The sequence below is a fragment of the Maylandia zebra genome, linkage group LG7 (genome assembly GCF_041146795.1).
Source record: "Maylandia zebra isolate NMK-2024a linkage group LG7, Mzebra_GT3a, whole genome shotgun sequence".
NCBI lineage: Eukaryota > Metazoa > Chordata > Actinopteri > Cichliformes > Cichlidae > Maylandia > Maylandia zebra.
Window position 1 is genome coordinate 22,564,719 of NC_135173.1, and position 11,968 is coordinate 22,576,686.

At 40.4% G+C, this 11,968-nt stretch overlaps 1 protein-coding gene across 1 annotated transcript; it reads left to right on the forward strand.

Annotated features, from left to right (window-relative positions):
• Nucleotides 1–3,511: 3,511 nt before the first annotated feature.
• On the forward strand, nt 3,512–11,177 carry skic8 (SKI8 subunit of superkiller complex). Its single transcript, XM_004570272.4, has 11 exons — nt 3,512–3,653; nt 3,994–4,043; nt 4,138–4,165; nt 4,856–4,961; nt 6,817–6,989; nt 7,963–8,111; nt 8,360–8,453; nt 9,440–9,533; nt 9,713–9,805; nt 10,247–10,325; nt 10,934–11,177. The coding sequence occupies exons 2-11, from the start codon at nt 4,032–4,034 to the stop codon at nt 11,021–11,023; spliced, it is 918 nt and encodes a 305-aa protein (XP_004570329.1). The 5' UTR covers nt 3,512–3,653; nt 3,994–4,031; the 3' UTR covers nt 11,024–11,177.
• The last annotated feature ends 791 nt before the right edge of the window (nt 11,178–11,968 follow it).

The window sequence follows — 11,968 nt, forward strand, 5'->3', positions numbered from 1 at the left end:
TGATTGCCTTTAAAACGTTAAATTCTTCCATGGCACAGGTTCAACAAGGAACCAAGAAAAATTCAGCAGACATCCACTCTCAACATTTCTCCAATCATCTGCTGGGCATTTTTGGTGAGCCCATATAAATTGTTGCTAGTGGATAAAAATATTCTGACTGTAAAAATACTTTGCTGTTAACAAGTGATTGTTGAGAAAGACTCAAAGGTGTCTTGCTATTCTCCTTATACCTCTGACATCAACGAAGCATTTTCTCCGATGCAACTGACACATTGCTCACTGGATATTTCCCTGTTCCAGATCCTTTTCTAGAGGTGCTTATGTGGGAAAACACCAGTCGATTGGAGGTTTTGCAAAACTCAGACCTGTCCATATATCACCAACAGCCATGCCATATTTCAAGTCACCTAAATCTTCTTTCTTCCCATTCTGATGCTCAGTTTGAACTTCAGCAGGTCGTCTTGACCATGCCAACACACCTAAATGCACTCAGTTGCTCTCATGTGATTGGCTGATTACATATTTGTGTTAATGATCAGCTGAGTCACGAGTGGTCCTTTCATAGACCCCTCAGTGTCTGAAAGGGACAGCATGAGATCATGTACCAATTAGTTTTGTTGTCTAAACCTAACCAAAGAGCAAAAGTAAAAAGTTAATGTGAAAGATACAGCGGTCCCATGCACACCTCTGTCGACTTGCTGGAAGTCACGTATTTGTGCCATTTACAAACCAGCACTCATGTGGTGGATGCATGTTATTGTTATTTACCCTGGAAAAGGTCCTCTGACGCAGCACAGCCTTATCATGTCCCTACAAACTGCTAAGCAGTGTTTAGTCCCTAAACCTTACCAAAGGACGAAAGCAGGAATTTAAAAAAAAAGTTAATGATAATTCAATTCAATTCAATTCAATTTTATTTATATAGCGCCAAATCACAACAAAAGTCGCCTCAAGGCGCTTCATAACAAAGTGCAGTCCAGACAAGACGTCAGCCATAGCTGTCCAATTCATAAACCAGCAACCTGTGGCACCACAGTCCCTCTAACCCTCTTGTTTGGGACTTGGTGGTCTCTAAATGTGTCCTGGTAAGATGCAGATACTCTGATAAAACAGTTTTACACGACCCCTCCAGGATATATAATCTATATATACATATACAAAAAAATCCACTCTAGCCCCTGCAGGTGGTCTATCCCTCAGGTTCCCAGGCTTCCGGTAGAGGACCTGAGCTTGAGGGTCCTGTGCAGTATCTTAGCTGTTCCTGGGACTGCACTCTTGTAGACAGAGATCTCAGATGTTGTTCCTGGGATCTGCTGGAACCACTCGCCTATTTGGGTGTCACCACATCTAGTGCTCCGGTTACCACTGGGACCACCGTTACCTTCACTCTCCACATCTTCTCGAGTTCTTCTCTGAGCCCTTGGTATTTCTCCAGCTTCTCTTCTTGCTGATGTTGCTGTCATTCGGTATTGCTACGTCTATCATTATGGCTGTCTTCTTCTGTTTGTCTACCACTACTATGTCTGGTTGGTTAGCCATCACCATTTTGTTCGTCTGTATCTGGAAGTCCCACAGGATCTTCGCTCAGTCATTCTCGACTACCCTAGGAGGCGTCTCCCATTTTGTTTCTGTGCTGCCATGATTAGTGCCTCTGCACTGTCTTTCAGTCCAGCTTTGTTAGCCACTAATAGGACTTCTGGATGTCAGGCAGTTCCTCTATCTGCTGGTGGTGCATACTGTGCAGGGGCCTGTCCTTCCATCATGGTTCCTCCTCTTCCTCCTCTTTCTTGGGTTTCTGCTGCCTGAGGTATTCACTGAGCGTGCGGTTGGTTGGGGCCATCTTGCTGATGTATTCATGGATGTTTGTTGTCAGACTTGATCTCTTTTTAAATGTAAATGCCACTAATTTTATTCTCAGTTTTCAGTCCACAAGAATTAATAGCAGTTTGTTCTTTCTTCGAGACTAAAATATAAACTCCTGTCTTCATCTAAGAAAATCTTGATCTGATCTACAAACAGGGTTAATAGTAAATTCAATTCAATGCTGCTCTGCTCTTACAGTGCTTCGTTTTGTCATGTCAAACATAATGACAACATCGCTGTCCTCCTTCCAGTACGCCGCATGCAGCCATTGCCACAACAACAGGTTCATTACCCGCCATTATTACTTCCCTGAAACTCATCTATGCTGAAAATAGCTGCATCATTATTGTTGCTGCATCAAGTGCCTGAAGAAAAATACATGCGTGCGTTCCAGTCGAGGCTGAGAGAAAAGAATCCAGGTCCACACGTTGTACTGTATGCAGCGTGTTTCAGGTTTAATACTGGAGGCACGGATTCCTATTTGCCGATGTTTGCTTTCCCCTTCTTCTGCATGTATGATGAAGCCCCCCTACAATAAGAGACTGTCCTATAAGTCTATGTCTGTGTTTCCAGTTGTCATCGTCACAAATGTCCAACATTTTAAACAAACAATGAAGCAACTGTGACTGGCAAAGAGATTTTTAATTTACTTTTTCTGCATTAGTGAAAAGTAAGTTATAACATTATATCATTACATTTGTATTTTACCATGTTGTCATTTATTCATACATGAACCTTATAGGAGCCCACACTTAACTGTACATTAAAGATGGAAATATCCTCTGTCTGAAAACTGAAACCAGTGCAGAAGAGCTTTAAACCTGCATCCTTTATAATAGCCACTAGGGGTGACTCTTGTGATTTCAGAAGGAGTTCATAGAAGTTTACTGGGAAACAAACCTACTACTCCTGTGACCTATGACCTCTTAAACAGCTTTTCCAATGGGCTCCATTACCAAATTAGAGTCTTACTGAATAAAACATGTTGTTCCTTTAGTCCATTATGGTCCCCATTAGTGTGCAAAAAGACAGATAAATCAGGACTAATATGGCAATTGCTAAAATGCTCAAGTAAAGAATTCAAAAAAGGACTTGATATCAGAGCTGCTACATCCTATAGGTACAGTCTGAGTTTATTCAAGAAAAAAACATCCTTTGCCGAATATATCCACTTTCCTTTGTCTGCACATTTCCAAATTATCTGAGCTTTGCCTCTCTAATTTTGTCTCCAACCTGAACTATTTGATGTGCTCATTTCTAATATCGTCCTTGCGATCCCAATGCAAATCTGACATCTTCTACAACTTACATGCAAAGCCACATTATTGTAAGCAGGTCTCACCACTCTTAAGGGTTTTTTTGTTTTTGTTTGTTTTACTGCAAACACTATTTAAATTAACTTTAATTTCAGTTTTTACCAGGAAATGAAAAACTGGATACAAAGTCACAAATCAGATTTAGAGTATCAATTTTTCTGTCTGACTGAAAAAATGTTATCCTATGACCACAAATGACCTATTATTGTGCAAATTTTAAAATATAAATCTCCTTTGCGTTGAAATTCGTATTCAATATGAAAATAATACCCACAGTTTTTTAATTGTATGAACTTCTTCTCCGCTAGCGGCGATAGCGAGCTCTTAAGGTAGAAAAAAGTTAGGGGGGGGGAAATGATGCAGAAGAAGAAGTCGGCTGAAAGCGGAAGTTACATCAAATGTTATTATGGCGTCTCACATGTAGCTCTCCTAGCCTCTAAAATTTAATAAAACATTGTATAAGGGATTTCTGAGGTACGTATTATCGCTTATATTGCCGCAGTTAGCAGGTTCACACAATTAGCACATTTAGCTCAGTTTACTCAGCTGTAGCTGACAGGAAGCTGCATTTCATCGCATCGTTAAGCCGCAGTGATACAGTAACCGCTGGTAGACAGAGCTAACAGGCGTTAGCATCAGTTTTTCCTCACTAAGTTCGTTTTTCTGGGTCTTCAGAGTTGGGTTAAAGTAGTAGGACTTTAATTTTCGACTATCCCGGCGTCCAATGTGTGCGTTGGAGGTTAAATTCATTGCCAGAGTCCATTATTTCAGAAGTTATTTTGGGTTGCTGCCACTGACTCTTATTTAATCTTAGGTTGAAGTGAGTGTAACTGGATATCCAGGACCAAAACAATGAGCACTCAAGTAAGCAGTAAATACAACCAGCCTCATACTTTGATGTTTTCTTGTTGTTTTTCTCCGCAATTAGAGTAACTCTAAATTTGTGTTTTGATTTCAGTACAGCATTTTGTTCAAGCAAGAACACGGTGAGTAAACATGCTGGGTCCCACTACGTTATGAGTTATAATATAAGAACGAGTGTTTTTTTTTTCTTTCTTGACAGTGTTGCAGTCTTTATCACGTTTTTTAAACTGAAAATTGTCTGTTTTATCCAATAGGATATAGTCGTGTCATGAAAATGAGATTGTCAAGCCTACCAACAATGTCACTAAAATCTTACATAAATTTTGCCAGAAGACAGTCAGTCTGCAGCAGTCTGGGATCTTATTATTGTCTCCATCTTACAATGCTAAGCTGCTGTTGTGATTGAGCACTATGTAAATAATATTGAATTGAATATCTGCGGAATGGTTCAATGGGATCATGTTGGTAATTGCATGCAATCAGTTTCTTATATTACAATGATTAACTGTGATAAATAAGGAAAATTACACATCTGTTGCTTTCTGTATAGATAGAAATTCACATTTGGCAACAGAATACCACTCCCTCGAGTTGTGCATATTGACAAAGACTCATTCAGACTGATGGCAACATGCTGGGAGTCTGTCTGAATTGATAAACCAGGTCCCAGCTATTTGCAATTCTTCAACAATCTCTCTAAGAGTGATTGCAGTCACTCTCCCTGACACACGCACATGTAACGTGTTGTCACCGTGATAAAGCACCCCTTTGTTCACATTTATTTAATTTTTTCTGCATTTGTATCCTCTCAGCACACGATGATGCCATCTGGACAGCAGCGTGGGGTAAAAGTGAAGCAGACGGCTCAGAAACCATCGTCACAGGCTCACTCGATGACATGGTGAAAGTCTGGAAATGGTATGCATTTTATTTGGACGATACTATTGCTGATCACACGTAAAACACTGTACTAACCTTTAAAAAAAACAAAAATCAGAAGACATTTAAAAGCCAGTTTCCAGTTTGCTTAAATTCACTTTTTCTGCTCATCACTTTAAGAGCTTCTCTGGAGTTTATTTGACTTGACATGATCTAATAATCAGAGGTGGAAAAAGTAGAGACATTCTGTACTTAAGATATTTGTGTTACACAAGACTCCAGGAAAGGTTGAAGTACTGATTCAATTTCTTCTTTTCTTCTTTCAAAGTAACAAAGTAAAAAGTTGCTCTTTGGCGGATGTTTCTACCACATATTTTTATGCAAAGCTAAGTGAGCCTTGTACTCTATTAATGTAATAATAAAATATTAGAAGATGGGAATACAAACTTTAGCATGATTTTTAATTCTAATTGTGCTCAGTTTGAAATAGAAGAAAAAGAAGGAAGTTTAAAAACAAAATAGCTCTGTTTTCTGTTGCTGCTTTGTAGAGGGTGACTTTGCCTCTAAACAGGCAAATTAGCACAGTCAGGGGTTAAAGTGGGGTTTTAGCAGGTGGAGGAACCCTAAAGAAAGAATCACAACTCAAAATAATTTCTGTTGAAAACTCCAGTAGATTTTCTTAGTGTACAGGCTGTGATCAGCTGATCTGTGCTATTAGTCCTCTGTGGTTTACTGCTGTTTGTGGCTGTACACAGCTGAGTTCAACAAGATGTCAGCAGATGTTTCAAGAGTTTTCCTGGCTGATTTCCATCCTCTACACTGACACAACACCGTTTACTGTCTTTACATTAGACTGTTTAAAGTTGGTATGAAGGTAGAATTCAGTGAAGGAGTCTCAGCATCGTCAGTTTAACTTCAGATTAATCTCTACTGCCCTTTGTAGCAGAGATATACATAAGGTCACCATGAAACCAAAGCCACTGTGCACCAGACACACACTTTAAATCGTCACTGTACAGCACACAGACCTGTTTATCCTGCATTAACCTGCACAGTTAGTCTACTTCAGTTTGTTTTGCAGCACATTTCACAATATGAAAAAACATGATGTCACATGTGCAGACTCAAAAAGTGATTTAAAAGCACAAGATCTTAAGCTTTAAATGAGCAGCCCTTACATTTAAATCTGACCTCTCTTCTTCCTCTCCTGTCTTGTCTTTCTTATTTTCTCCATCTCTGAGTGAAGTTAGCTCTCATTCAGTCCCTGTGAAGTACAGCAGCTGGACCTTGAGCTGCAACACACTGTGAGAGAAACTGCACACAAACAGTTTGTGTGTTTGCTGATTTTTGTTGAGCTGATAGAAACGCTGCATTTGAAATTACCTGACACTTAAAAGAAAGTCAGTCCCTTTATGCTCCTCTTCTGTAGGGCTAGCTAGATGCCGAATTACCCCAACCACACACTTATGGACACCTGAAGTTTTGGTGTTGTGCCAAAAAAAACCCACCACCCACTTAACCCCTGACTTTGGCACATGTCATCTCTTTTTATGCAACATCTCCTGGTGATTAAGACACAAACAGAACTGCCTGTCATGTGTCACTAATTAGTCTCAAATTTGATTTATGAAGACCCGCAGTGACGTGAAATAATTACTAACTTCAGATTTGTTAAAGTAAAGCTAATGAGCCTGTTTTGAAAGTGTAAGGAGTAGAAAGTACAGATATTTGTTTAAAAATGTGGGGAGTAAAAGTAAAAAGTAGTCAGAAAAAAGTACTCTACTCAAGTAAAGTACAGATACCTGAAAACTGTACTTAAGTACAGTAATGGAGTATTTTCACTCCATTACTTCCCACTTCTGCAAATAATCTCAGTGTCGTGCTGTCCGTGCAGGTCAGATGAGAAGCTGGAGCTGCAGTGGACGCTGGAGGGCCACCAGCTGGGGGTGGTGTCAGTAGACATCAGTCACAATGGGGCCATCGCTGCCTCCAGCTCCCTCGACGCACACATCCGTCTCTGGGACCTCGAGTCCGGGAAACAGATAAAGTCGATGGACGCTGGGCCAGGTAAGACCTGACCTCACACACTTTGTTTGCTGCTGCCTTTTTTACCACTTGGCACTTAAGTGAGGTCACTACAGAGCAAACCGTTGCCCAGTTTGTATTCAACAAACGTGCAGAGGATGGTAGCTTGCCTGCTCTGCTGTGCAGTCTATACATGTTTGTTTAATTTTTTTTGTACACTCACCTTCCAGGAACACTTACACCCAGAAATGTCCGCTCGGTTGTGTATCTTCAGCCCAGCTGTTCTTCATGTCACTTTACATTAGTGACACTCTCTTTCACTCAGCAGGCGGTTCTATTGCAGACTTTTTCTTTATTCCCTCCTTAAGACAATTAATTTCACTGTTCTAACTCTTTGTTTCCTTGCTATTTTTATGAATTGATGTTATATTGATCGGATTCTTTAATGATCTTTACATTAGTGAACAAAGCGCTCGTTTGGTTAAAAGTAGACTTGTGAAAACACCTGAACCTGTGACACAACGGGGCCATCGCTGCCTCCAGCTCCCTCGATGCACGCATCCATTCAGGTCCTGTACAGATAGTGTGAAGGTTTAGAAACTGCAAGAGTACTCTTAGAGCTTTTTCCCATATCATTTTAATAAAAGTAATCCAGGCGCCAACACTTAATTGGTTCTTCCTCCATGACTTTGATAAAGTTCTCCCTTTATCAAAGGTTTGATAAAGCTTTGGGCAGCTTTTCTCACACGTAGCTCTGGAGCAGGAAATAGTTTGACCACATTTGCAGTTTGGGAATACTCTGTATAATCTTAGTTCCTGGGTTAACAGTGTAGCACACATTAAGATGCACTTTGCCAGGCTAATGTTTGATCTGCTGCTTTTGTATTTTCACTTTGATGATGTGTGAAAAAATCAGGGTTATAGTTAATTTGTGGAAATGGCAAACAAAGATTGTGGTGATGTCCAGATTTAAGCATTTTTTTTGGTTTTAATCTTTCTTTGCTCTCCTCTGTAGTGGATGCATGGACTGTGGCCTTCTCACCAGACTCCAAGTACATTGCCACAGGAAGCCATCTTGGCAAGGTCAACATCTTTGGTGTAGACAGCGGAAAGAAGGAATATTCTTTGGACACGCGAGGAAAATTCATCCTGAGCATAGCTTATGTAAGGAGCTGTAAATTCTGGTTTTGGTCAGCTCGGTGGAGTTTTGTCAAGCTCAGTCTCTGAGGGACGAGATGTCACCGCTTTAGTCTTCCAGTAACTCATCTTGATTTGCTCATTCACCACAGTGTATCCCTTTGTTTTACCTCTTAACTCATTCTTTCCAGGGCCAAAGGTTAAATGTGATCCAGTCTCATTTCGCTACAGTTGTTACATATAAAGTAATCAGTTTACTGGTCCTTGCTTCTCAGAGCCCAGATGGCAAGTATCTGGCCAGCGGAGCTATCGATGGAATCATTAACATCTTTGACATCGCCACTGGAAAGCTACTCCACACGTTGGAAGGTTGGTTCAGTCATCAGAATTCATTTTAAAAGTAACAACCAATTATTTTCATTTCATTACTCATTTTGGATGAACTCTGTGAGTCATCATCGATTATGATGACTAACACTAGTCAGGTTATCTGGTGAAAAATAAGTGTTTATTTATTGATTTACTTTCCTGTTTGGCCCTTTTATTGCTAAGAAATTGCAAAACAAGTTTCAGAAGCCAGAAATGACATATTCCTACTGCATTAGGGTTAGGGGTACTTAGACCTCACAGGTATGGGCCTAATTTATAGCAGGGACAGTGAGGCTATATATGTCCCAGTTGCTTTCTTTCAAAGCATGGCAGTGGTGGCATCATGCTCTGGGGCTGTTTTGCTGACAGTGGCACTGGTACATTGCACAAAGTGGATGGAATAATAAATGAGGAGGAGGAATACCTCCAAATTATTGATTTACATCTCAATTTAACATCTGTACGGTCAAAAGTTGGACACAACTGAGTGTTCCAACAGCACAATGATCCCAAACACACATCAGTACTGGTTTTGGGATGGATAAGGCAGGCTAACATTAAGCCTCTGGATTGGTCTTCCCAAAGCCCCGACCTCAGCCATATTTAAAATTTGTGGACTAAAAGCAGCATTATAAGCGAGGTCAATGCCAGGAAGCCAACCAGTGAACGAAATTAATATTCAGTTTGGCTTTGTTGATTGTCAGCACTTAAAACAATGATAGAAAACACAGGAAAGCAGGATATCTCATATAGAAACGCTGGCACAAGGAATTTTCTGTTCTCTCTGGATGATAAATAAGTAAACACAGTTTAAAATTTAAAAGCTAAACATGATTAAATATTTTTTTTAAATTGTGGCTAAACAGTGAAGGAAATGCAGACAGCATAGTCTTAAGAATAAAAAGGGCTTCAAAGTTTTTAAATGTATGTCACAAAGATCACCAACATGTGTGAGAACTCTTACAGAGTGTTTACCGTCTCCGCAGGTCATGCCATGCCCATCAGATCCCTCACGTTCTCCCCGGACTCCCAGCTCCTGGTGACAGCTTCAGACGACGGCTACATCAAAATATATGACGTGTGGGTTTGGGAGCTTCTTCCAGACAGCAGCTTTAACTCTGTAGATGATATATGAGTTCATTGATCCTGAAGGACATGGAGTTAAAGCTAGCGCTACTATTAAACAGCAAAGTTATGGTATAATAAAGATTACAATGCATTCTGTTTGCTTAATTAACTTTGCTGGAATCACTTCACAGGCAACACGCCAACTTGGCCGGCACACTAAGCGGCCACGGGTCCTGGGTTCTCAGTGTCGCCTTCTCTCCTGATGACACTCATTTTGTCTCAAGGTAACATGAAGCTCCTCAGATGGTAGCACAGTGCTAGTTTATATCCTGATAGTTAAAAGCTGCACTTTGTAATAAAACACATGGAAAAATCACATCTGTTATTACTTGGAGACATCGTGTGATTTAGAAGTTCTGCCTCCAGGTCAATATTTTCTGCTTCATGTTCACACAGGATAAATAAAGTGACGATACTATTCAGGAAAGAGACTTGAAACACGATGCTGTTGTGCATGTGTTTGAATATAATGGCAGATCCACCCTCATCAGTTGTATGTCAGGGATTTCAAAGTCTGTTTCCTCATTCTGCTTTCTCATGCTTTGCTCTCCTCGTGTGAAACTTTAGTCAGTGAAAGCTGTTTTTCAGTTTCCACAATGCTGAGTCAAACTGAGCTGGCCAAGATAAAATCTGTAAGATCTTCTAATTTCTGCCCCCCTTTTCAGCTCGTCTGACAAGAGTGTGAAGGTGTGGGACGCCGGCTCCAGAGCATGCATCAACACATTCTTCGACCATCAAGACCAGGTGACTCTGCGTTTTTAACGTGTTAACAATCAAATTCAAAGTAATAAAATCCTGTTACTGTCAGTTAAATCAATATGCCTGGTGTCATCCAGTGGCCCGTCACGTGACCTCTGTCTGATGGTTGAGCTGAGTGGAAAACCAATAAGCCTGGCTGTCATTAGATCTCTGGTTGATGCCTGTGGGCAGTTTGATCTGTTTTCCAACAAAGCCTTTAATAAAATAGCACGTGTCCTCAGGGACGACATCAGAGGCAGCTGCCATTATTGTTTTTGTGACGGCAAAACCAGAAAATCTACAGGGACAGTTTGCAGCCAATTAACTGCTCAGCTTTACTTTGTTCTCTGTTTAGACATCGGTCTTTTTAATCTGTTTGCTCTCTTCGGATTCATTTCTGCCTTCTGCACTGCTCAGTTAGGGTCAGACTGCATTTTTTAGATATTTTTAAAGCTTGCGTACACACACATGCACTTCAGCTAAAAAACAGTTAGAAATACTGAAGTAGTGTTAAATTATAGTACAGTATACAGGGCTGTTGTGGTGTGCGTTGTCATACATATGCAGTGAAGGTGCTCAGAGCTGCCCGTTTTGATCAATCCTCCTCTCCACAGGTGTGGAGTGTAAAGTACAACAGCACCGGCTCAAAGATCATCTCAGCTGGGGACGACCGTGCCATCCACATCTACGACTGTCCCATGTGACGAGACACATCCAGGCTGAGAGAGGACCTCCACAGCTGTCAACTCAAATCACTTATAGAAATTGATAATGAAGGGAGGGAGAGATTAAAGCTGTAAATGTGATGGACTGTTTTGCACCGGCCGAGTGCGGTCAAATAAAAGGGTTGTTTTTGTATTTTGGCGTTCATCGCATTTCTTTCAGAACGGAGCGCTCTCTGTCATGAATCAGTTTCATGGCAGTGTCCGATTTGATGTGATATTTTTATTCATATATGAAACCAGAATTTTGAAACAGAAAATAGGCGTTAACAGCGCAACTGATGACCTTAAACAATCCATCGATAGATTATACATAAAAGACGAGGTCACCTTATTTGTTAGTCAAATCCAGTTGTAAAGCCTTGAGCTGAGCATTTTCTTCTTTCATCATCTCAGGGCATTTGAAACCAACTGCAACACTGCACGGTCAGTTCAGTAAGGACTTGTAAATCACGATATAGGTATACCTAAAGAATAACCTGCTTTTATTGTTCTTTTTGACTAAAAATGTACAAAATTGTTGTATTCAGTAAGTAATGAGTATTAGCTCCCAAACAGCTTCTGTTTTCTCACCCAGAGCTACAGCCACCTTTTAGATATCCTTTACTTAAAATAGTATATATAGATAAAATTCTACTCTTTATGATGAAATAAAACTTTTTTCATTCATTCAATTCCATTATTCATGTGTGGAAATTTACTCATTGCTCAGTGAGTTTGGCAGCTTCATGTCAAAATCGTTGCTTTTGTTAAACTACCAAAGTGACAGACTTTTGTCAGCTCCCCAGTTCTGCTGCTGGTTGCTCACTGAAATTGGTGGATGAACTCTATGCTTCATGGACCACTATTCATCATTCATCTTGATCCTTTATCCTGCAGGTCTGACGTCACAGAACCTTCTGGCAAAAGGCAAAAAAACACGTTTGG